The 26647-nt window shown below is 41.0% G+C and overlaps 1 protein-coding gene across 15 annotated transcripts in view; it reads right to left on the reverse strand.

Moving 5' to 3' along the window:
* The window catches only part of LOC141939896 (putative mitochondrial transporter UCP3), a 56822-nt gene that overhangs the window by 15799 nt on the left and 14376 nt on the right, over positions 1 to 26647 (reverse strand). For 8 of the 15 annotated variants that reach the window (XR_012627784.1, XR_012627780.1, XM_074860561.1 and 5 more), the window contains 17 exons: positions 25870 to 26334; positions 24780 to 24931; positions 23377 to 23620; positions 22640 to 22823; positions 21501 to 21681; positions 19686 to 19858; positions 18623 to 18743; positions 17154 to 17422; positions 15439 to 15528; positions 13912 to 14532; positions 12735 to 13049; positions 8367 to 8505; positions 6822 to 6886; positions 4797 to 5002; positions 3942 to 4042; positions 2614 to 2790; positions 1828 to 2039 (listed from right to left, as the gene is read on the reverse strand). Coding sequence is in view for 9 of the 15 variants with exons in the window: in XM_074860561.1 (XP_074716662.1) it covers positions 1828 to 2039; positions 2614 to 2790; positions 3942 to 4042; positions 4797 to 5002; positions 6822 to 6886; positions 8367 to 8505; positions 12735 to 13049; positions 13912 to 14532; positions 15439 to 15528; positions 17154 to 17422; positions 18623 to 18743; positions 19686 to 19858; positions 21501 to 21681; positions 22640 to 22823; positions 23377 to 23620; positions 24780 to 24931; positions 25870 to 26334 (3715 nt within the window). In the remaining 6 variants the exon portion in view is untranslated. Of the gene's footprint in view, positions 1 to 1827; positions 2040 to 2613; positions 2791 to 3941; positions 4043 to 4796; positions 5003 to 5597; positions 5900 to 6821; positions 6887 to 8366; positions 8506 to 12734; positions 13050 to 13911; positions 14533 to 15438; positions 15561 to 17153; positions 17423 to 17470; positions 18177 to 18622; positions 18744 to 19685; positions 19859 to 21500; positions 21682 to 22639; positions 22824 to 23376; positions 23621 to 24599; positions 24734 to 24779; positions 24932 to 25869; positions 26335 to 26647 lie in introns of those variants that run through there. The other 7 variants (XR_012627782.1, XR_012627781.1, XR_012627783.1 and 4 more) reach the window with 7 other exon arrangements.

The following is a 26647-nucleotide window of genomic DNA, read 5'->3' on the forward strand; positions in this document are numbered from 1 at the left end:
AGGCCAGGAGAAGGACAGACATGCTAAGGGAAAAAGGAAATGTTCAGGATGAAATTACTGGGCAATAACTAAAAATACTTACAACAATGTAAAGAAAAAAAAATGGACAGTGAAAATGCTCTGATATACAGAGCACACCTAAAAACAAATGAAAAAAACCCCTATTGCATGGAGTGGCTAAAAACAGTTTGGACAGTTTAGACCCCGCAGGAAGGGGAGAGGAATAATCTAGACAGGAGAGATGGATAATCTAACCCCCTCTTCCTCTCATAGCTTCCTCAGTTTTACGTAGGGGCCCAGAAGACACAGTTGCTACTGGGATTCTCCAGCTTTCAGTTCAATTTACCAACTCGAATCAAATGACAGACAATTGTTAATTAAGTATTTGTAAACCAGAAATTCACTCAGGACTATTGCTCAATTGTGGCGGTAAAATTGTAAAATCTGAAAACAAAGAGCTGCCTGTGCTCCGAACACAGGCTCTGAAAAAAGGTGCTTTGATTAGGAGCCTAAAGATTAATAAAATCTATGCAATTCTGAAAATCTCTGGGGATTTTACAAATTGTTTAAAAAGCCGGAATCACCTATTTTTGGTTCTTAGATCCTATTAATTTCTTGCATTCTTTGAGAAATTAGGTCACCAGTATTAGGTTAAATGGCAAACTACTGCTACTCAGAGGCAAGCGAAAAAGCCTTGCTAAAAGGTAATGGTGGAGAACATTTGGGAAAGGAGAAGGAAGAGTTTGAGACAGATTTGGAAAAGGAGAAGAAGAGTTTGAGACAGATTGTAGAGGATGTAAAGAGATAGTACAAACAATAAAGATGAGAAGGGGAACAAAACCAGCAAAACCCTGGGGAAGAAAAAAAAAAGAAGATCAAGGTGGTGAAACAAGAATGGCAAATTCTGGCATAATAAAAATGTGCCTTTCAAGTCCATATCTTGGAAGCGCTGGTAGCTGCAGACAGAAACAGCTCAGAATAAACTTTTCAGCTGGCAGCGCTCCGAGCCATAGTTTATTCTCTACCCTGATCAATTATTTTAAAAGCACCAGCATGGATTTGATTTCCTAGTCATTTTGCTACTCACAGCACCTCTGGTATGAGGTCAGAGCAGCATGAACAGTTAAGCTAACATTAAATTAACTGTGATCAGCGAGCAGGCTAGTGCTGAGATGGAGGGTGGATATAGGGAGCTGTGAGAAATGGCAGGCAGAGTGAAAAAAACATACATCTGAAAACAAGGTGTACAAAGAGATATGGTTTCCTTCCCTGTTGTGTCACACTCCATCCTTATTAAGGATGTCGTTCTGTGTCCAGCTGCACTAACGATAGGGAAAATTAATTGCAGTAATGCCTTGGAAAGAGGAAATGGATTGAATGCGATAAACAGAAAAGAAGCTGCTTACTAAGAGCTTTGTCTCACGTATTCTAAAAGAGCCTTATTTTAGCTATTCATCGTAGGGCATAAATTTCACCTGAAAACAGAGATATGCCAATTCCTATTAGCAAAGAACCACAGACTCAGCTCAGTACCGTCCCGTGGATTGCTCTTCAGCAAGACCTCCCTTTTTCTGCTGAACAGACATTGAAATTTAAGTAGAATTTAGGCTATCTTAAGAGGGCCTTAACTCCCACCTCATCTTCCTTTGGAACGTTTCAGTTCAACACGACCGCTACCAACGGGAGTTTGAAAGTCTCTCTGAAGCATTCTCCCAACAGTACACATGCTGATTGGCAACACCAGGAACCAGTCCCAATTACGTAAAAAATTTAAAAATACTTTAAGGCAGCTTCTGACAACAAATTCCAAACCAAGTGACAACTTACCATTGATTAGGCTGCTGACCTGAGACACCAACTGACTAGATTTTTCCAAAAGTCGGCATCCATCGGGATCCTCTTCTCTGTTCATCAAGCCCCGATGACCTCTCTCCTGCTCCTCATGACTTGGTTTGGGTGTGTAACTGAAGTCAGGAAAAGACCTGGTCAGCTTCTGACTGAAGTATCTTTGAACCTCATCCAGCTCCCTCAAGTTTTTTCTGTAAGCAGTGGTAAGAAATTTGATAAGAGGGAAAAAAGCCTATGGCAGACTGGTTCTACCTGTATCATTCCAGACAAGAGCGTGTAAATATGCAAATACAAAATTAAGGGTTAGTATTGAAAAAATGGATTAGGAGGGAAGCGTTGAGGTAGCTCTGTCTAAGCAAGAGGATAGCGCTCAAGAACAAATGCTGAATTAGCTATGAAACAGGCTGAAAGTTAGAAAAAAAGCTAGTTTTAAACTTATTTAATCAAAGGAGTTGGATTTGAGATGACCTTCCAATAGAAGTCATAAGGGCAAGAATATTAATTGACTTTATGACTGAACTTGATAAAAAAATGAGGATTTCTATCCGCTTAAGATCTAGGATTTTGTGATATATTGCTTGTGGTAGCTGGGGAAAGGATGAAATGACTCAGAAAGTCTCTTTCAGTCCTATATTCCTGCAGATAATAAGTATTATTCTTCTAAAATTTATACCTGATGTAAACCTAGAATCTAGTCAGGAGAAAAGTGCTTCTAGTAAGGAGAAAGGCATTTGAATTACCTTATTGGCTATAGCTCTGCTTTACCTGAGAGAAGTTAGAAGAGAATCGCGTGACGGCAGCGATAACGAGTCCATCTGCGCCGCCCAACGCGCGTTCCCTTCCGCTTGCTGCAGGGATTCGTGAAACCTGCGCACGTTCTGCATATGCTCTTCGTGTCGAGGCCTGTATGTTCCGAGGGGACTAATTCTGCTAGAAACAGGCCTATGTTTAACAACAGGAAACAGGCTGAAATCTCTAATTGTGAAAAGTCTGCCAACTAAGAAGATCCAACATCTTTAAATGCATTAAAGAGCCACCGATGGATGAAAAGAGCTTTTCCAAACGTCATCAGGAATGGCATTTACCATTCCAGACTTACACTAAAATAAAGTAAACTGCAACTATCCTCTCTGCACTGGTTAATAGTGGGGCTGATAGGGAAATTGTAATGTCTGCTGGGAGCTGCCGAGCCAGCTGTTCAGACCACAGAATGGTGGCCCACGGTCCTTCTAAACTTCAGACACTCTCTCACATGTTGCCAGTTAAATATATAAACGTTGGAGCTTGTTTTAAGGGACAGAAAGCAGGAATTGCTGTAGGATATCTGACAGGCCTAGTCCTGGAATCACAGAATCGTCCGGGTTGGAAAAGACCTTGAAGATCCTCCAGTCCAACCATTAACCTCACACTGACAGTTCCCAACTACACCATATCCCTAAGCGCTATGTCGACCCTACTCTTAAACCCCTCCAGGGATGGGGACTCCACCATCTGCCTGGGCAGCCCATTCCAACACCTAGCAACCTGTTCTGTAAAGAAATACTTCCTAAGAGCCAGTCTGACCCTGCCCTGGCACAACTTGAGGCCATTCCCTCTTGTCCTAATGTGCAATACTACAGCATTTCACCAACTGTCATTCACCAGCCATGGACAGGAGTCACAGCAAAATAGAGGGGATATATCAGTAATACTCTATTCTAACTTATTAAAAAAACCCCAAAACTTATTCTTGCAAAGGCCTGGAAGAAATAGCTGCCAGTTTTAGCAATGGGATAGTGTAAATCCTACCGTAGAAAGGTGTAAATGAAACAAATTGGGAAATATCAGTGAGAAGAAAAAGAACATCTGGGTTTTGTAGAAAGAAACCTGTCTCAGGATTGCAATCTCCTGGGCCACCCTCTCACTGGGTAAAGGGAATTTGGTATAAACCTTAAGCCCAAACACAGGGAAAGACCTCTGACACGGTTTGATATTTTTTCAGTATCAAAAATACTGATATTTTTGATATCGACTCTATACTGACTTTATTGACTCTTCGGGTAGATTTCTGAGCCCTGAAAATAATCAAAATGGTTGACAGCCAGCGGACTTACCGGTCTTGAGTGGGAACACTGACTTCCTTTGACAAGCTATTCAACGTCTGCTTGGAAAAGCTTGTAGCGTTACTGGGAAGCGTTGGAAAGCTGGCCTTCACCTAGAATAAAGAGGAACACCACACATGAACCTTCCACAGCAGGAAAACAGAGAAATTAAAGTAGTATCTTGCTGAGCCAGCAGACAAAAACTTAAGTTTTCTAAATAGCTTTAAATTTTCAAAGGATTTTCCAGCACTGAGCCAAAGTACCATTTAACAACACTCTTATTTCAGAAATATTTGTGAATTCCCCCCACGCTACCAAAGAGTAAACTGATGGAAAGTAGGGTATAGGGGCTCCATTATGTGTGTATGTCACACCCCAGTGTAACTGAGAATAAAAACACACACAAGAAATGGCAAATCTTCCAGAAAAATAGATTTCTGCCAAATTAGAAATTCTCTAACCAATGACAGGCTGAATTTACAGTATGTTTTTGAGCATCAGCCGCCACCCAAAGCAGCAAACAGAACAATACCAGGCTCCCAGACATCCTAAACCACAGGATATTCTCCTAATAATAAAAAAACCCCCAAACACCCATGAAGCAACAACAGAGTGAAGCCACTGGAGATGTTCATGACCTAAGTTTGAATAGGTGCTGCAACTAGTGCTGGCCTGCAGCTACCATGGAAACCTACAGCAGAATTCTTAAACAAGGAATTAAGTGTTTCTGGTATATTTACGCAGATCGATGCATTACAGTACCCCGAATTTGCTATGTTTGCTCATTACTTCAGAAACCCCTGGAGTCAGTGCTGATTATTAGAAATCTAATCAGATATGCACCAGGGAGGAAACTGAAGTACATACTGAAGAGCTTGGTGGCTGGGTCTGGATCCTTGCCTGCCTTTCTTCTTTGAGATTATTTATGTTTTGAAGAGGGGAAACTGCTACTTTGATCTGCCCTCGGCACTGTCCACTGAAGTCTGTAATATTGTACCACCCGCACACGAGCTGGAAGCCAGAAAGAAGAGGAGAAAGGTCCACTGATGCAAATCCTATCACTCGCTCGGTCTCTGGGGAAGAAGAATATAAAGCACATATTCATTTAAACTGCACGTAAACAAAACATTGTCAGGAATGCTAAAAATCAGCCAGTTATACAGCCCTTGAAATATGTCTAGGCTTTATAGGAAAGACATCTTATAAAACTGAAAAAAATGATTTAAAAGCCGACAGCTCTCATGAGGTAAAGAGCAAGTAAAGAGCGTAACGAAAAAAGTGGAGGAAACAGAAAACAGAGTTTGAGACAACAGAAACGAGACTTAGATTTTGGTTGTCAACATGCTTCAAAGTAAGAGACCTATGGTGTCTGACTGAGAAGCAGGAAAAATTGTCGCAAGCAATTAAACCAGCTTCCTCCCTACGGATTTGCCAAAATAGCTGTCCCTGTTGCAGCTGCTGCTAACCTGAACACCTACTGGTAATAATTCACAGCAGCACGAGGGCCTTGCTGCGGGTGTAAGAAAGGACACGAGGGTTTTGTACCCTATGCAATACTTAATCAGAAGAACTAGTTAAACAAGGGTTGTACTAAAGTGAAAAATATTCAGCTTGAAAATGGGCTAGAAATAAAAGACAGTCAAAGACTTGAAAAAATGAACCTGGAGGCCAAGCTGGGGACCTCAGCGAATTCGGGTTGACATAGCACTTAGGGATCTGGTGGAGTTGAGAACGGTCAGTGTGAGGTTAATGGTTGGACTGGAGGATCTTCAAAGTCTTTTTCCAACCTAGATGATTCTGAAATGCATTCTGCCTCTGGAATTGCACTCTCACTTCAGAAACTCCTGTTTCTTCCTTTTTCGCTTTGCCAAAGGTTTCAGAAAAATGCTGATTTGTCATTACGCTGTTGCGTTTTTGTGCAACATTTTGTCTTTTCTGTCTTGCAAATTTACCTGAAGTACAGAACAATCCTATCCAAGAAGAGGATATTATTTGGATTACCTTAGCAGTTATATTCAGCTAAAAATGTCCCTGCAGAGACAATGAAAGACCAGGGCAGGGAGAGGGATTGGCAGGAGAATCACTGTGTACACACAGTACTCTCTATAATACAGAGAAAGGCTGAGTTACAAAGAGAGTTTATTTCTGAAGTAAAAATCAGACAGCTGAACTTTAATATGTAAAAAGAAAGGAAAAAACCTCAGTATTTTAAAGATCATATCCTAGCAGTTTGAACTGAAGAAGCAGGGCTGCCTTCCCAACAACAAACCTACAGATTTTTGCGCTTGCTTGGTACCAATTAAATATTGAAGGATCTGGGCTAGCAACAAAATGAGCAAACACCAGTTTTAACTATTAGCAGCATCTTTTATCATTTAATGTTAAATAGCAGGTTCAGTAAAAACACCTGCAAATAGCTTTTATGTTGTCAGGTTTGAAACCCAAGGCCTTCAGCTCCCCCAGTAAATGCCAAGACTGGGCACAGGAGCAATTGTTAAAATATATCCATGCCACTATAAATGTATTTGATTACGACTGGCTGGCCACACTTCAACCAACTGCAGAGACAACAAACAGCATATGAAAGACACAGAAAAGAATTTCCTTTGGTAGGAAAATCCAACCTCTAAAATACTGTCAAATTAAAAATGGAGAGAATACAAACTAACCAAACCTTGCCAGATGACTAATGGGGAAAAGCAAGATGCTAAGAGGCAGGAAATCAGTGGGTATTTATCTCTAGCATTCTTCTAGCGCAAGGTAAAAAATGTCTTTACAATTCTACCCTCCAATTTATTTAATAGAATTTACTTTACTTGTATTAAATGCACGTCACCCAAGGCAAGGGAGGCAGAAAAGACACTCCCCTCAATACTGCACTACAAACTTTACCTGCTTTATGCCACACTTTGAAGACCAAGGTTTGCTGTGGATCCAGCAGAAGTTCTTTGGGTAATCTGGTAAGAAGAGATTCACAATTTCTTATGCAAAGTAGGAAAAAAGAGTCAGTGAAGTAAAATGCCTCTGAAGATTCAATGCCATTGTATCTATCCAGACAAATGTTTCCTTCTGGAATGATGAGGACGGGGGGAAACACAACAAAACCCCAAATCATTGAGCCCTCAAAAGCATAACTATCTTGACATCGTTTGGGCTTTTGTGTATTTAAGTACTATTTCCGTCTCCTCGCTCTTGAAAATTTAAAAGATAGGACAATAAAACCCTGAAGAAAGGAAAATACAGTTTATCTCATGACTCAATAATACAGTGACAGCAAAACACTGGGGTGATGATTGAAAGCTGTAATGTTTGAAGCTGATTTCTAGAAAAAAAAACCCTGAAAATTGAGGTGTCAAATGTAGAATGACTTTTAAGTTGCTTGAAGCAGTTCAGATATGACTCTAAGCATAAGCAATCTCTGAAACAAACTTTTAAACTTCAGCTATCAGAGTCTTTCAATGGTTTAATCTTCATATTACAAATTCCCTAAAGCCAAAACCCCAACTCAGCAGTCTGGCAGAAAAGCCCACTCCTGGTATACATGTGTGATTGTCAAAATAAATTCAGTTTGCTTTCTTCTTGCCTCTAACAGACTTGTTCCACCTCATTTAGAAAATGCCTTTGGCTACTGCTTTGGAATTAATTTAAAATCTGGTATAGAAACACTGGAGAGGGCACAAGATTGGAAACACAGGTTTATTACTGAGTATTACCATGTATGACTTGATCTGCTGAGGTTCCTTGGAGCGGTCAATTCATCTGCTCTAATTTAGGCTCAGATATCTAAGTCTGAGCTCTGTTCCCTACATTATTTTGGCAGTCACTGGAGAGAAACAGGTATCCTTAGGGAATTTTGTCCTAAGTTGGGTCCCTGACACAGGTGAAGTGACTCATAGTCTGGAGGTGGCTGCATCCCTCCAGTGACTGCAGGGGAAGCCACTGCTGAACAGCTCTGAGTCAGAAACCTCACTTCCAGATATATCAAATTTCAGTAGGTGAATCCAAACTTAGAGCTCTGGTCCTGAACCAGGGCATAACTTCTAAGCATGAAACATACAGAAAAAGCCAATAAATTGGATCAAGTCTTACTTAACTTTTCCAAGAGTCCTTTAGCTATTAGCAACCCCTTCCTCTAGACAGGGAAACTACAGAGGAGTGGAAACAGCCTGATTCACCCAACATCTCAGCCCAAATTATAATGTAGCCAAGGTTCAGCACAGGTCAAACTGCCCTTTCTCACATTAGATGTAAGACCAAGCCTCCTCAAACAACTTTTCACCCAGTATGAGCACGTGGTGATCGTAAAACATAAAAACAAGCATTTTTAGCTGAGAGTACAGGCTCGGTAAGTAGAAAAGCACTCCCCTCCCAACTGGCTATGTCCTTTTCACACCTAGCCTGGCTGCCAGCATGTCTGTATGAGTCCACATCGCTTACCTTGCTTGTTGCTGGAAGTCCCAGACAGGTGAGTTTGTATTTTCTATTACTGAAGTGGTTATTGGAGCATCTGCACCAGCGACAGCAAATGATACACAGCTACTGGGTGCTGTTACTTCACGCTCTGTCAAAGGACTCCCTAAAATTATACAGAATTAAATACAGGTTTGTTATTAGTAATTTTAAAATATATATCTAAAAGCAATTAAAACCAGATAATTAGCAAAGAAATCTACCATCTAGGAAATACTCCTTTTCACTGGTACAGCTGAAAATACTTTATATTTACAATGGGAGCAAATATGACATGAACCTTTTACCGAGCAGAAACTGGAATATTCAAGGGAGACATGGAAAAACCATTTGCACAAGATCATCTGAGAAGTCAGAGGCATAGCTAGAAATAAAACCCAGGTCTCCAGAGCTTGATCTACCCTCCATGCTGGACCAGAGAGTTTGGCAATCCTCGGGGCAAACATAGAAAATATCCAGTGTTCCAAAAGGCAGTTTGACTTAACAGCTGGATAGCTGAGAGGAAGCTCACTTGTGTTGACTGAATAAGAAAATGAACAGCCGGTGTTAACGATACCCAAGGATAATAAACTTCTTTATAGCCTCTTATAGTTAATCTCAAAAAGGCTGAAATCGTCAGAGAAACTTAACATCCCTGCAAGGTAGAAACAAGTACCACTCTCATCTGTTACGAAGATTTAAATAAAGAGGAAAAAGCAATATATACAATTTTATTTCAAATTCTTGCTGGCTTCCCTCCCAACTTTTCCCACAGCCCTTCATACCCATTGCAGAAGTGGGAGTTTGTGTTACAGAGCAGTTGTCACAGTTCCCACCATTTTCCATGGCACATGCTTTGAGCAGGGATAAAGCACATAGAAAGCAAAATCCTGGCCACTATTAAGTGCCAGTGTGCTCCCACCAGCCCTGCTACTGCATCAGCAGGCAATTTGAGAGAAGAAAGTCTAGTGTAGATGAAGCCTCAACATTTTGGTCAAAACATCAAAGTTTATATCAAAGTTAGGGAGGGAGAAATCAATTGTCTTCATGTCTTAGTCCAGGGAGCTCTACATGGGGCAGCAGGTAGGCTTTGCTGAAATTGTTTTTACGTAGCTTCAGGAAATATAATTTGTAATCTATACACAAACTAGACCTTTGTGATCACCAAGTGAAGCAATGAGGATGGCATTCACCCTGCAGTGCACCAGTGAAACCTTTACAAGACTCCTTGTGTAATCATAATTCAAGGCTGGAAGCATAAGCATTTTCTCCCTCATTCATCCTGAAATAACCTGGGAAAAGGTTTGTGAGAAAACAGATAATGAATTAACTAGCCTGACTTAATTGGGTATGTTTGCACTCTGAGGCGGACAGTTTCTCATCAGAGGAACAGAAGGTCAAATTAAGACATGGGGCTAGGTGTTCCCCAGATGCTGCTGGATATTGTGGATTAGAGATTGTTGAATGAAAGCTGCAAAATTTATACAATCACTTCCACTGAATTATAGCTTAAAAAGGAGGAGAGATGCTTAGGGCCTCTTCCAGTCTGTATGTGAACCCTCCTCCAGGCTTGGACCTTTTAGTCATGTTCACTTTAGTGAGATTAATTTGCTGCTGCGTATCGTGGCTTGTAAAGCTGTAGTAGCATTTTACAGCTTACAGAGCTGTTGGCAGAATGTGCTAGGAGAAACGGACTTAGCCAAGGGGAAACAAGGTCAGACTTTGCAACCATCACTCGGTTATTACAGATTGTTTCCTCCTTTCTGCTTTCCAGGGACTCAGCATGGGGCTTTGGACTTTTCCAAGACCTTGCTGGCCAGAATGATCAAAACTGATGAGTATGTATCCGATTTAACTAAAAATAATTCTCTTTTCTCCTGAAGTCTGTGAAAATATGATCAAATGTGACTGATTAATAGTAGCTGAGTTACTGCTCATTTATGCCTTGACCATGAGGATTTGCTTGAGAACGAGATTATTTTTTTTTTTAAATATCCACAATGACTTCAGTTAAAACACGCCACACAAAACTCTTCGCAGTTTAGTAAGACTGTAGATATGACAATTCAAACACAGACGTGGGCAACATGAGCTCAGCTTAAGGAAATGAGCAAGACCTGTCCAGACTAGCTCACTATCTCCTGCATGTAAAGGCAGATCTAAAATCAATCTTTGTAGTTAAAGGCCAAACCAGCATTTCTCAAGTGTCAGCTTGTTTTTCTTTTGGGAAAATAAAAGCCTATAATAGAAAGAATTGTTGGCTCTAATAACAAAGCTCAGCCATAATCAAAGGAATTTTACAGAGCCTGATTTAGCCTAGCAACTCCCAATGCCTGAACTTTGCAAAGTTACACTTAGAAATATTAGTTTCGCTCTGCTTTATGAAAGCAGCATTTGAAGGATGAGGTGAGAGAAGGAATTGAGGCGTGTGACCTGACGGTTCAGGAAGTGGGTGGTAAAACACAAAATCTTTAAACCTAGGGCACCTCCTGAGTGACGTGGTGGGGACTGGCAGCGTAAGGTGCCGATGGCTACCACAGATCGAAGAAAATGAACAGCCATCTGTTCCCTGGGGATGCAAGAACAGTACAGAAAAAGATGAAAAACGTGGCAGGAAGAAGTTAGCAACTTCAGATTAAAGTGGTTTCAGTCCTTAAAAGATGCATGGAAAATTCTGTTCTGCTAGTGTTCGAAACAGTGCTCAAAACAGTTAGAACTAAGTTAGAGAAAAGACTTCTTGGTTTGAACTTCTGCATTTTGTAGAACTTCTGCATTTTTATAGAATTAATTTCATTCCTTGCCAATGTTATGAAATTTAAGCTACTTCTTTTCTTTATATTACTTGGAAGATGAAGAAAAAGAAAACAGGAAAATTGACTTTAGAACCAAGAAATATGAAAAGGTTTGTGGAAGCATTTTGTATCTTCACTCAGTTTCTGAAAATTGTGTATCTTAAGCAATTCTTCCCAAATTCCAGGAAGTTTATCATCCAGAACATATTAGACTGGAAATGTATTCTAGCCTTTTTAACTGTAACACAAGAATGAAACTGTTATCATGAAGAATGAAAGTTCTTCTTGAAACCAGCTTATGTAGCATTTGTTTCAGTGTATCAGTTGCCTCTTGGTTAGTTACTTCTAAAAATCCCCTAAAATGAGATGCTGTTTGAAGATAGAAATATTGCAATAGTGTACACGGTCAAAAGAAAACTCCTTTCTCCCATCAAAAACTTTGCGGTAGCAAACAATGTTGCATCAGATTTCTGAAGACTACGAATTCCAGATTACAGAATCATTATAAAAGAGCCATCTGTGGGGCTCAGTATGTATCAGAATTACTTACATTTAAATCATGGCTTATATTTGACTCTTTTAGTTGTGTTATCGTGCCATAAAATGCTGAGCGTCCCCTTCTGGCACATCACCTGGACTGTGAAGCAGTTGATCTGAACACAGAAGTTTCCAGTAAACTCACCTCGGGCCAGTTCCTTACTCCTGTTTGTATCTGCGTAGCATGAAATGGCCCAAACAAGATCAGATCACTCCAAGTGCTGAGCAAATGCAAAGTGATCGAGTGCTAGAGGTGCCCAAGGTGAAGGGTAGAGCACCTGAGATGTTTTAAAGGGTTTAACTCATCTTTAACAGATCCATTTACAGACTGCAACTTGAGGGAAAAACAAAAAGCTCCAAAAACCTGCCAATTCACCAAGTGGATTACATTGCTGCACATCACAAACCAAACATCACCTGCTAGAGAGGAATATTTTAATATGTTTAGCATCAATTTAAAAGCAAAGAGCAATTCTTTAGTGACCCTCAGCACAGGGACCAGCCACCGAACTGTATTTCCCACCCTACAGAGCGGGAAGCAGCGTGTCAAGCCTGGGTGAGCTCAGCCTGCTCTGCCCTTACATTGCCCTTCCTCACTGCTGCGTCTGGCAGTCTCCAGATAGCACGAGTAAGCCAGCTTTACAAATTGATTATATGCTAAAAATGCTAATTTGCAAGAGTCTTTGAGATATGAGTGCCTTGGGGTTAAGTTATTCAGATAATGCTTAACTTCAGAATTCAGCTGTCATCTGTAACAGTGAGCATTATCTTATTTATATTTTGGATTTTATTAATAGAGAGAGGCTGAATAGTTTAACCTCCTGCTTCCCCTGTACTTATACAACGATGCAATGCTCTTGGGGTTGCCACGCTACGAAGCCAAGTTCAAAACCCATCACATCCATTTACCGTGCTGGAGTAAGTTTGAGGATTTGTTTTTAAATTGTCCCATGCAGTACCTGTTATGAACAGATCCCAGAAAAAAATTTAAAAGAGAAAAAAGAAAAAAAGGGGAGCGTGGTGTTACCTTTTAAACTGAGATGCATTGCTCTTTCCACAAGGATATTGACAGCAACTGTGTTTTCCAGAAATACCACGTCGTCTTCTTGTGGCTTGCCACTGATTTCTGAACTTACGATATCCAGTTTCTGACTCTGATTTTCAGAAGCCTGTTGGCTCAAATCAGGGGCTTTCTCTGTGCCTTCGTCTTCACTGTTGCTGTATTCCTCAGCACAGTGAAATCTGCTGGGCAGAGCAGCAGAAGTGGGAGAAAGGATGACGTGAACACGTAGAGCAGCTCCTGCTAGGTTTGCAGCGTTGCACCTGAACAGTGGATAAACCCCTGCAAGACAATTCACAACCAACCAGCTAAACAAGCCAGAGAAAAACTAGGATCTTGGAAACAGCTGGCACAGTTCATTACTGTAAAGATCTCACATCAGAGCAGCAGAATGAATTTTGATTTTCAGTGTCATTTCTATGCAAAGTGTCACCCAGCGTGCTGGTAGATGTATCAGCCTGTAAAGGTTAAAACCAGTGACCAATCCCCCAAACCCCTTCATTTTCCCACTGGCAGCTCAGTTGACTATTTTGAAGCACATCAACTTCCTGAGAGCCCTGGGAACAATGCCTTTGCATTTAATATACGGAGAATACAACATATACACTGCATAAAAATTTGTTTTAACTCTTGTTCCTTCTCCCTTCCCTGAGTGTATGCAAAGGAAGAGCCAAAGATCTGTCCAAAAATCTACCTGCAAGCAGGTGGCTGATGGATACCACGTAGGTGACAGAAGTCTAAGAAACCAAACGGAGCAGAAGTTTGCACGAGCTTCTCAGTGCTTAGTCATTTGCTCTGACTATTGGCATTCAGCCTCCTTAAAGAGACATTATTCTCACTGCTTCTCACTCTACCATGATGCCTAATCCATAATTTTGAAGAAACATTCTTCATCAAGCCATGTAGGCTAATTGCTGTCTGTATTACTGATCATTACTGCCAATTTTTCACCCATTTAAACTTGCTAAGTTTTGAATTCAGAGAAAAAAAAGCATTTTAACCTTATCTTCAGCAAAAGATTTTGAGTATGTGTTTCAGGACAAAACAAAGCTGTAAATATTTTGCTTGAAGTGACTAGAGAAGTAACCAAACTAAAACATCAATAAAGAGGAATGAAACATGACAATGTTCTTTTGGAACTTACCACTAACGCTTAGTGTTGTCCTTGACCTTTCTGCTAATGCCGCGAGGTCGACATAGGCAGATCCAATAAGACGATCTGTATCAAGTGGTCTTTCCCCATCATTTTCTTTACCATATGCCCACCACACCTGGATTTCTAATTTCTCCTCTCTGAAGAACCACAGCAGTCCTTGGCTCCTTCTGAGAGTCACCTTGTTTGGTTTCTTAAAGCTCACTGTCACGTTCTTTGTGTCGTCGCTCAATTTTGGCCTCCTAAGCAAAGTCCACGTGGCTTCCTGATTATATAGCTTATACCTGAGGTAGCAATAAGTGTTTTTATTCAGGTGTGTCTGGCCTGCAAGCAGCACGCAGTGGACTGGCAGCCATACCCTTGGGGTTGAGATGGTCAGAACCACTGGACTGGCGCTCTGCTCCCATTCGTCGCTATCGTCCATGCTGTCTTCATGGCTCTCCTCACTGTTCCATCCTAAAAGCTTAGCAGCCTCCAAAACACGCTCTCTGTCACCCCAATGAGTGAAGGTAACAGAAAGTTCCAGTCCTCCCACAATGGCCTGCATGACGTTTGTGCAGTGCGAAGGCATTAAATCTTCAGGCAGGGTAACTGGGTACCAACCTGTAATACCTTTGGGAGAAAAGATCAGAATTAGGCTTATCCTACCTTTTGAAAAATATGAGTAGAGAATATTCTGCTCTCTGGTCCTGAGTCAAGGACCAGCATTTGAAGGGTTTATTTCTTGTGAAAGTTTGGAATTTGTCAAATCATTTCTAACCTGAAAAAGCGGCAAATTGTTAGACCTCAGAAAACCTCAGTGTTAGTTGTAATCCCAAAGGCATTTTACTTTCCGTTTCATTAACAATATCCATTTTACAACAAAACTATATCCCATGAATGTTCCATTATAAAATCAGGCATTTTCACTTCTTTCCTCCTCTCTTCCCATTAAAAGTAAACCCAAAACTTCATGTTGGAGAAAATCACCACTATACTGAAATTAAAGCAGAAACAACCAAGGCAATAATGAAAACATTATTACAAGACATAATCATCACAAACTAACACTAGATAGAAGAGGTAGTTTACATTTAGTTTAAAAAAAATTAATCCAACTGCTTCCTAATTTATCTAAGCCTTTGTTCCCAGCTTTGACATCTGAAAAGCACGCATTGGTCCTCCACTGAACACTACAACTCCTGGACTTTCCACTTTAAGGTAGAAAATAAACAGCACTGAATAAAATACTAAGGAGGTGTGCTGGTTTTAGCTGGGATGGAGTTAAATTTCTTCATAGTAGCTTCAGAATATTCACTCAGCTACTATACATCCTACACCCTGAAAACAGATCTTCAAACAATAACCTCTATATGAGTTTTCTAATACAGGATTTTTAATGAAGGCATGTGCAGTGTCTGAAAGAACTTTGGTCTAAATAAAAAAACCACAAAAAACCCAAAATGGGAATGAAAATTCTTTAAAGGAATTACAATACCATTCACCCAGAATATCAGCAGTGTAACACTGCTGTATTACCTGATCTTCTTCTCAGCAGGTCTCTGGTTGGAATTGTGACTGTCCCAAGAAGATAATCTCTTGATGTCCGAGCTGCCAATGTTTCAGGGGCTGGAAAGCAAGTATTTTGTAAATACACCTAACTGGAACACAAGATTTAGAAGTGATTGAGACAGCATCTCCTTTGAAAGAACACATCACGTCAATGGCAAATAGCTCAGCTGTCACACTAAAAACACTTTTAACCCGTGAAAAAAAGGACAAAAATCAAAACAAATGGCCCAGGATATATCAGGCCAAAATCAGTGAGAAACAGGGGTGAGAAGCTCAACATGGCACAGCAACGTGTGCTGGCAGCCCAGAAAGCCAACCGTGTCCTGGGCTGCACCCAGAGCAGTGTGGGCAGCAGGACGAGGGGGGAGATTCTCCCCCTCTGCTCCGCTCTCGGGAGACCCCCCTGCAGTGCTGGGTCCAGCTCTGGGGGCACCAACAGCACAAGGACACAGACCTGAGGAGGCCACGAAGATGCTCGGGGGGCTGGAGCACCCCCCTATGAGGACAGGCTGAGAGAGTTGGGGGGTTCAGCTGGAGAAGAGAAGGCTCCGGGGAGACCTTAGAGCGGCCTCCCAGGACTGAAAGGGGCTACAGGAAAGGGGGGAGGGACTCGTCATCAGAGGGGAGGGATAGGATGAGGGGGAACGGGTTTAAACTGACAGAGGGCAGATTTAGATGAGATCTAAGGAAGAAATTGTTCCCTGTGAGGGTGGTGAGGCCCTGGCACAGGTTGCCCAGAGAAGCTGTGGCTGCCCCCTCCCTGGAAGGGTTCAAGGCCAGGTTGGACGGGGCTTTGGGCAACCTGGGCTAGTGGAAGGTGGCCCTGCCCGTGGCAGGGGGGTTGGAACTGGATGATCTTTAAGGTCCCTTCCAACCCAAACCAGTCTGTGATTTGACGATTCTCTGAGAACAAAATCTGTCTGTAGGTATTGTCAGTGCACATTCATGACAGGATACACACTTTACCACCAGTGAATTTGGAGAAACTTTTAGGGAGTATTTCCATAGAAGAGCATTAGGTAACCAGTGAGGAGCTAGTGCTCTATATTACTACTCAGTTCCCCTAACATGCCACTCCTGACTCTTCTCCTCCAGGAGTAAAAAACAATCTCACCTTTCACTAAATTTTGTTTATAAATTCTACAACGTGTTACGTTGGAAAAATTCCTGCCTATCTGCCACAGTTTAATCATTGAAGCATTTTAAGTTATCATTTTTCTGAACCTCCATTACCTCTCATGAAACGGAGGCAATAAGGCAGGCACAAAGGCAGGGTGCTCCAAGAGTCAAGCACTATTACTGTTAATTGCATTATCTTTTCATTTAAGAGGTGATCTTGATCACCTGGAGTCTTAGAAACCTGAACTCTTTGCACAAGGGGAGCAGTATCTCCCAAAGCCTCCTCTGAAGACAGTTTAGGTAATTCCATCTATTAGCAACTGCACAGAGTAGTCCCTGGAAGGGTTCAAGGCCAGGTTGGACGGGGCTCTGAGCATCCCGATCTAGTGGAAGATGGCCCTGTTCATTGCAGGGGGGCTGGACTAGATGATCTTTGGAAGTTCCTTAAAACTCAAACTGTTCTATCATTCTATGATTTTATGAATAGTCTGTCTTCTAAACTAAAAATTAAGGAGCTGGATCATTCTGCACCAGCATTCACTGTAATAATTTGTCCTCCTTACCTGACTTAGTGTTCTGATGGTAGATAGAGAAGACGATACTGGCAGACTGCAAGAGTTCCCCCAGACAAGAGGCTTCTCCACTACTTTTCTGAATGATGAGGTTACAAGGAAACTCTACGTGATGCTCAAACTCAGGGCAGAAAGTACAAGCCACAGCTCGCGTGATGCGTCTCTCTGCCTCAGGCAGGAAGGAGAGGTGCACACAGACATACGCATTAACTCCCACACCTGCATAGTACTGGACTGAAGGGTTCTTTTGTGCCACAGCTCTTCATTTAGTATGTAGAAAGAAAAGAAGAGAATTAATGTAATGTACAAGGAATCTAGGAACCAATGCAATTAAAGCAAATGTTTCAAGTTCATGGTGAAAAGATGGGACAGAACAGTAAATGTTATAACTCAAAACAGATGTGGATTCTGGCTGCATATTATTTTTCACCATTTTTTTTTCATCTGAACATACTAGGACCAGATACGCAATGGTGAGAGTAACCATCACAAGGTCCACCACTGGTGGCTGTGCTCTTATCATTGTCAGGATCTGAGACCAAAGCGGTTGAGAAAGTACTGAGCACCTTTAAAATTATCCCATAGCATAGAAAAAGCTGCAGGATAACTTCCCAGAGAACCTGCTCTAGAAGGAAGCAAAAGACCAAGCCAAATTATTTTTACAGACTAGTAGTGACAAGCAAAAGGAGGTGAAATTAGCAGATGGAATTATTTACAAGTAAAACAGACCCAGGTATTAGTCAGGTCATACATCGGAAGGATGAGGAGTCTGAGGTCATTCCACTTTCTTAACTTCTCCAAGCACCATACAGCAGTGATCCTTATCTTACAGAGTCTACTTGAATTAAGATGGATCCAGAGCTCAGCAACACTGAAAAAGGCTCAGTGAGTGCTGCTCTAGAATAACTCTTACGGAATTGACTCCCTCTCTTCTAGCCCTTTCTTTCGTAATTCTTGAAAATCACATATTGGAACTAAGTTCAGGTGACACCATTCACTCAGAGCAGCAGCCTTCTGGTGAAAAGGAACAGGTTTCATTTACTAGCTAGTTTATCGATGTTTCCACAGTGAAATTCAAGAAAACAAATCACAGCCAGCTTTTAAATAGCATCAGTAACACCAAGATCCAGTGTCCGAATAGGTACCATTTTATATCAGCCAAATTTTCTACCAGCCTTTGGATTAGAAAAATGTGGAAACGTAGAAAAATGTGCCCTTACAATCTCGATCCTTCTGTAGAACAAATGCTACCACATTGTGCTGCAGCCTAAGGGACAAAAATAACCACTGATGCTCTTTATAAAGTTATTTTCACTTCTGATCAGAACCCAGTTTGAATCTCGGTCTCTGCAAATGGCAACTTGGCCAGTTACAATTTGTTCTAATCTACTGTCTCAGCCTGCTGCCTCCAGATAAACCTATTTTAAGAGAAAAATCTTCCTTTTTGCATTAGGCTTTACCTAGCTGCTGCTTGCAAACCAGCTGCTCTGTGTATTTGTACGGAAAGAGAAACAGCTTGAGCAGTTTTTCCTGCTGCTGTTTTCACAGATCGTTGGTATCTCACACTCACATCAAGCAAGCCTGGATTAAATGAAAGAAAGAAAGGAAAGAAATGGTCAACTTTTTATACAATTGTATCCAAGATAATCAATAATTAGTTATACCTCTTAATACAAAACTTACTCTATTAATGCAAAAAAATAATTCCACATGAAATCCATTGAGAGTGGCTGTGGAAGATGCTGTACTTCAGCCAAAAGTTATGGCCTGATACAGGAGGCACAGAAGGAAATTTGAAGGACTGCATCCTGCAGCCAGACCTGCTGGCAGTCAGATCAGATGGTCTGAATGGCTCCTTCTCATTGGCAAATTTATGGCGTAGTAAAACTAGGAGAGGCTGTTTAACCCAGCCGCGCCCTCATGTGTGCATTCATTGTAATAGTTTTAAAATATCCTACTGCGGTGTTTCAACGCATCTTTTTTATAGCACTGCAGTGACAAAACCTTCAAAGAGACAGATTTTCTGCTGCTGCACGTGGCTAACCTCTTACAAGATCACTGAAGCATACTGAACTCCCTCTTCAGCTCCTGTTTTTTTATGGCCATTTTTTCCAAGAAGCTGCCTCAGATTTTCTCAGTGGCCTTTTCAGAGCTGAGGTTTGTATTATTTGAAAGAACCACAGCAGAACAGAAAGATGTCTCTGCCCACACCACGTACATAAACAGCCCTTCTGCAGATCCCCCATTCCCTACTTTACATGGGAAGCTTAACTACAGACTGGGGCTTATTTGGCAGCTCAGCAGTTCAATACACAGGGAGGGCTTTTTTAAACTCGTTAGGAGTTTGAGGGTTGCTCGTGTTTAAATCACTGATTCTTCACTAGGTATGGTGATAGTGAAAGCTGGGAGGAAAACCACTCATGGCTGGTATCAGTTGCCAACACAAATACGTATTTTTATTTCCCTTGGCTGCAAATACACAGACTTTCACTTTTAAAGTGAAAACCCACGAGCCTTCCTTACCTGAAGACCGCAGATGAAATTCCTCTGAGGAACCAGTCCGGGGGACCAATGGAAGATTAAAAGTCTGTATCCCTATTTCTTCACGATGCTGCATAGTCACCAAGGCACAGAGCCGCGACAAAGGCAAGGTCCCTTTGGCAACCATCTGGTCTCTGACATTTGGGTAATAATACCTGGTAAGACACAAAGAAGCAGCATCAAACATGCTGTTTTGATGACGAAAAATGATCATTATTTTTCTCACAATTGCATATAAGCCAACTCTAATTTTTGTGTCTTCAAACATTAGTTAGTCTCCTGATAGCTAAGGGATAAACTCAAGTAAATTAATTTCCACAGGAAAAAAAAAAAACAAAACAGTAAGTGCTCAAGTAGATAATGCTACAAATACACTTTCACACTAGTCTTAGCAAGTCAACTGGCAGAAACTCTACTAAAAATTGGCATCCCAAAGGAAAACAAGAGGAGGATCTGGCACCAAATATTCTCTGCCCTCATTTTCCATTAATAAATAAAAATGCTACTTGCAGAACAGATTTGTGGTACCAGTTTGTGAGTGTAAAAAACAACTCTAGACTGTTTCTTACTGCGCTACTTGGCTTCAGACTCATCCTAAGGCGAGTTTTGGCACCTGTATCTAATGAACAACAGGTAGATCAGGAGAAAGGCACCCACTGGATTTTCAGCAGCAGTAACTGAGTAACATGGTAGTGCTATAGACTTCTGTTTTCCTTTCCATTTTGGGACAACCCTGAACATTAATCGACTGTTCTAGTCTTGGGTACAGCACTACCTGAATAGTAGTCCCACCATCTTGGAATATTACACCTGGACACTTCTTTTTTTTTTTCCCCCCCCTTACACTTCTAGGAGTCATTCAAGATGCTGACAGCTTCATAGCAAGAACTCTCTGCTTTGGCAGTCAGTATCTAATCGCCTTTCTAATTACAAAGATCTGTTGGTAAGCTTTTTCCATTTTAAATATTGCAAACTGGTAAAAGGATGTTTGCAGAATTCTTAAAAGGCTTCCAGCTCAGTCATTTGCTCCTTTCACACAAAACAGCCTAAATTCACCAGCCACTATCAGTGAGTGGTTAGGGCAAGGTTAAACCAAAGTCTAATTGTCCTCAGGAAACTGAGCTAAAGCACGTTTTTGAAATTCCAGGTACTAACTATTTGTCACTTAAACTGCTCTCGTCATTACCAACATTACTGTAAACTCATCCAGCATGTAATAATTCCCATGTGAACTTGCAAATTGTAAATATCTTGTTTACTACAGAATGAACAGATTATTATAATTATACTTTTCTAAAGCTATCTGTCTTCATGGTCTCTGCTTTCTACTACTAGTAATTAGCTTCACTGCCAAAGAAACTATAATTTGAATTTACAAACATTTTATAGTATTTCTTTTGTAATCGGTGACTTGTATTAGGGAAAAAAAACCCTAACAAAACAATTAAATTATACCACCAGAGTGATATTCAGTAAAATTTAGACGTGGCAAGCGTTTAAACACTACTTTTAGATCATGATGCTAATAACAAAATGGAAGAAAGCAAACTAAGAGCACACACTTTCTAAAGAAGTTGTAAGAAGAAAAGAGTAATTAGCACTCTTGGGGAAAAAAAAAAGGCTTACATGCCTTAAATGCAACTTTAAATGCAGATATTCAGCACCAAATGTTGATGAGCTCACCAGTTTTTCACTTACTATTAAATATCCATACCACAGCTAGAGATTTTTCAATACCAGGTATGTCTCTATCTGTATTGCAGTGATATCTACAAAGAATAAGATGTTTCTCTGTACCTGCACCAGACTTCAAACTGGATTCCTCCTCCAGCCACTCCTGATGCCATAAATGTGCTGACCAGGAGCCTCTGGACTGGGACATCAGCAGGAACCAACAAAGAATGATGATGCTCATCATTAAAGATGGGATCAGGGACACACAAAGTGGTTGCTGTGCGAAACGACTTTAATTTGATGCCTAGAAGTCAAGCAGAGTTGGTTAAAAATGGTTGCATTTGTGGGTTTCAACCTTTTCCTATTTGCGGTCCTTCAGGAGGCAGGACCCAGGGACAAGTTAAATCCTCCTGCCAGAAGGCTGGCTCTTCTGAGTTTTACTTCACAGATCTTTTACAAGCAATTCACACAGTCCCATGAACCTGTGAGCCACAGGCTAAAAACTACTGTTAAATGTGGCTGGAAGGTGACATAGTCCACAGGAGTTGCTATGGAACAGTGGTACCGACCATCATTTTTCAGAGGATATATATATCAGTGATTCAAAGCACTCAAAGTCAACACTAATTCCTTTTCTACAACTGCAATTATTTAAATACTCCTTTATAATCCCAATGATCTAAACCAGGCAAGTCTTCTCTTGGTGTATCCATGAAAATGAGCATCTTGAAAGGCTTGTGTACGTAAAGCCTTTGTTGAGTTTAACTGCATACAATCTCAGCATTCCCTGTGAATCTGTTCTTGCACATTTTTGTAGGATCAGTTGGTGAACTCCTCTACGATCTTTAACAAAAAGGTACTGTATGAAGAGATTCAGAACTAGGTATCTTTTTTTTCTCTCAGAACTTTGCCATGTGCCTCAGTCAAAGCAGGATTTTGATTTACTGACATAGCTCAAGTACAGTTGTACACAGATCTTCTGAGAAAAACCAGCACTGGCTGCATTATGGAAGCTCAAATACAAACCCTTTTACTTAAGCAGAGAGAACATTACTAAACAATATTTAACTAAAGCAATGCTCTAAATAAGGATTCCATCCCTGGAAGGGTTCAAGGCCAGGCTGGACAGGGCTTTGGGCAACGTGGGCTAGCAGAAGGTGTCCCTGCTCATGGCAGGGGGGTGGGACTGGATGATCTTTAAGGTTCCTTCCAACCCAAACTAGTCTGTGATTCTAAGATTTTATACATCAAAAGAAACCTACTATCCTCATGCAATCCAGTTCCTTGCAGTGCACCACAACCAGCCTCCTGAACGGGGAAATAGTACTGCACGTAGCAGTCAGCCTCTCCCCAGACGGTGGACTGTAAGGGAGTGAGTCCTTTCACACTCTCCACATGGATCTCAAACACATGCTCCATCAGGTCTTCCCCTTCTTGGTCTAACTGCTAATAAAACAAAGGAAATCCACATCAAAAGGACAACTCTTTAGGAAACAGCAAACATCATGGGAACATGGGATTCTAAGAAACTTGAGATGGGGGGCTCAGAATCACTATCTGCTATTTTCTCCCTGAAGTTCACAGAAACATCAAAAGCCTGATGGCAAATTTCTTTTTCTGCAAAAGCCAAAAACCACAGCACATAAAAAGCACAAAAGTTCCTACATATCCAACTCAAAGGTAGTGGCAAAACCTGTATGGTACAGAATAAGGCTGTGAGAGTTAAGATTTTATAGATGTTTTTTTAACTGCACTTGTCATGTAGATTGAAGGAGTGGATATGCGGGGCAGTAAAAAGGGCAATAATGCCAAGACTGGTGAAGGAAAGTGGGTAAAAAAAAAGTACAAATATAATTTTACAAAGGACATGATCATTTATATAAAAATTGGCTACAGCATCAAAAGAGATTGGGGATCACTGGCCTGTTAATGAAGCCACTGGGGTAAAATCCTTTTCACGTGTCCTTAACAGCAAGAATGGGAATTTATTGAACAATACCGTTGTGAGCTTTGTAGGAGGAGGGTCCAGAGCGTGGGAAGGGCGCTGTGTGATGGGAGGTACCATTCCTTCTTCATTTTTTAGCCTTTGCAGTGTCACTATTTGATCCGCTGACCCCATCGCCAGGATGACCCTCAGGCTTCCACTTCTACTGCCGGTAAAAACATCTATCACAGGCATATAGCAGTCCACAGCAACCACGGGATACTGAGCTTGAAGAAGCAGGTGGGAAATCTTTGGATCTCTAGAACAGATTAAAACACCAAAAAAGCCCCAGCAAGAGAATGAGCCATCTGAATATGAACACGATCACACAAAGCTCATTTTAGATGGGACTTTCAATGCAGTTAGAAACCAATCTATCTCCACTCCTCCAAAATCCATCTCAATTACATTAGTCTTCACAAAGCGCAGATCTGGGAGCTATTTTCAGCAATGAGAAAGCACAGCTCTCCAAAAACTAACATGGCCTGAGCTATACGCCAGCCTAGAAATCTGTAAGTGAGGTGATGAACTGGAACAAGACTCTATTAATATATTAATATATATACTGCAGCCACATTATAGTTTTATGAGGCAGTTATGTGCCTTTGGGGATGGACTTGGGCAGGAAGAAAAGAAGGAACAGGGACAGTCTCCCAGAGAAATGTGAAAAAGAGAATATCTACAAGTAAACTGCAGTGGATTACTGAAAGAATTATACAAATGACAAAGTAGTGGCCAGTCAGTTCCAGCACCATCTGATTTCCACCAATCACTAGCCTGAGCAAAATAAAAGGAATTAATTCTTTGCATTAGAAAGAATCTTTTCTGTCCAGTATTTCCATCAATTTAAATTGCTTTAAGGGGGTGTTTTATTGAACAAGAAGCAAAAACACTGAACTGAAAAGAACAACGAGCTCTGGAGAGACCCATTGGCTAAGACAATTAAAACACAAAGTATTTAGAGACCTTTTTGATACAAGCATTACCCTGTGCTGTCAAACCGACAGCATCCCTAGCAATGGGATCTATGATCAGGAACAAAATCACCCAATCAGTCCTAACCTTAGAAAATCACCAATGAAAAGCCACACTTAATTTTCCTGTGCAGTCACTCTGATCTCTTATAGTTTTACTCTTTCACAGGACCACAAGTTAACCTGGCTCTGAGCCTGACGCAGCACAGCGTCTTTATTTCTCACAGGCTACTTGTATTTCTGTATGAGGAGAGTGTAACTTACCCATTTACTGCTCAGTGTAGGAAAGCGCCAGAGGAAGCCTGGCAGGACAAAAATGCCTTTTGCTATAAATAATAATTAAGAACCCCCCCCACAAACTCCAGACACCACCCATGACTTCTTTCTCTGAGCACCAGGTAGGATATTTCCCAACCCAACAAAACAGGGAACGAAGGTGTTTACTTGAATGAGATGTAAAACTGATGCAGAGGAAGTTTCACTAATCCTAGCAGTCTGTCACAGCCAGGGCTTCCCATCTTGTTCCATGCTTCGATAATCATGACGTTGTTCTTTAGCCGCTCCAAGTGTTTGGAAGTCAATGAAAAAGGCATCACCTGAAAGAGTTTAATGCAGAATTAGTACATAGAATACACTGGAGGCTATTTGCTAAGTACAGAGCATTCTGGTAATGCTACATTATTCCAGTCTACAGAATCGTGCTCTTTAGATACGGAAATTACAAATTAAATGCATACTTGCCTAACAAGTTTCAGAAAACTGGTAAGCTTGGAAAAGCGCTAGCCAGGAAAATAAATGCAATTTAGATAAATTTTAATATTATAAGATCATATTCTATCTTAAAAAACATTGCTTTTAACTCTAAATGCCTGTTTACTAAACAACAGATAAATAATTTCAGACAATCGTTTCAGATGTCTTTTGCTATGTATTTACATTTCACCCTTTCAGCTGAAAACTAAGGAGTCTCACAAATAACTAGGTATTGTTAAAAATAAAACAAATGCATTGGAACATCCTGACATTTCCAAAGAAAAGTATCCATTAAAAAAATTACGAAAACACAACATTATCAAATGCCTGAAATTCTGCTGCTTGCTGGGGTTTTGCTCTGGCCCATATTCGGACAGTAAACCACACTTCTGCGCTTATTGAGAAAAAAAAGAATGCTGAGGAATGGAACAAACAAAAAAATTCTACATCTACATAATAGGATGCCATGAAGATGCCATCAACAATGTGTTTTCTTGCCAAAACGGAAGAAAGGAGAAGTAAGCTTTAAGGTTTAACCTAAACTTTTCTAACTATTTCTCTTTTGTACTTCAAATATCTCATTTATTATTTAGACAATTCAAGGAACTGCATTTCCAACCGTGCAGTGCAGCCAAAACAATATTGAAAATACTTTTAATATACTGGACAGAGCCAAGCAGAGAAGTTCCTACATCTATAAAAGTAACTTATCTTTGAAATACGCTTGTCAGTGTGGAATAGCACATTTCAATCAGTGTTAAGCAGAAGATTTGTGACTTGCCTGAGAAAAATTAAAGGCAGGTTGTGTTGTGCCCCATACAACAGCCGATCTCGTTGCCTCCTCAGTGCTGAGCAGCTTGCAGTTTAAATACACATTACAAGAACTGTGGAATCCACAGTCTTCAACAACAAAATCCTTTCCATCAGGCACCATCAACAGCACGTGCACTAATAACCCATCCTCTTCAGAGGCAGTTATTTGTGTCATCAGATTACGGGCTACGGTGGTTGGTACAGTCTGTGGTGGCTGCATAACATTTCTGCTGGCTGTGCCTGTCGTCCGCGAGTCCTCACCGTTCAATTTTGAGCAGCAAGGGCTTTCTGCATTTAAACTCTTCTTGTTGGGTTCCTGGAATTCCAGCCGGGGACTTCTTACGGCATGAGCTGGGACTCGCTGCGCAGCCACAGCTGACCTGGCAGCGGTGCAGGTGAAGTCTTTGTTGTTGGCCGCGAGCTCTAAGGATACCTGCATGGTGCAAAGCAAAGCGGGCTGATCAGAAGCCGTGCCCCGTGCAAAGACAAGAGACTGCAACATAAAACTGAGGAAAATGCATTGCATGTTTTGTTCAAGAACTGTGTTAGATCATCACCCAGAAGGCTTACCTTTACGTGCTGGTTACAAGCTACAACTGTCACTGTAAAATAAACTACACGCAGTTTTATCAAATAAAGCAGTAACTCAAGTGCAAAAACATAAAATTACAGCTGAATAAAGGAAAAAATTCAAACCAGTCACAAAGCTGACTGAAAAATTAACACCTACCCAACTGAGGTGAAAA

This window comes from Strix uralensis, chromosome 2 (assembly GCF_047716275.1).
Source record: "Strix uralensis isolate ZFMK-TIS-50842 chromosome 2, bStrUra1, whole genome shotgun sequence".
NCBI lineage: Eukaryota > Metazoa > Chordata > Aves > Strigiformes > Strigidae > Strix > Strix uralensis.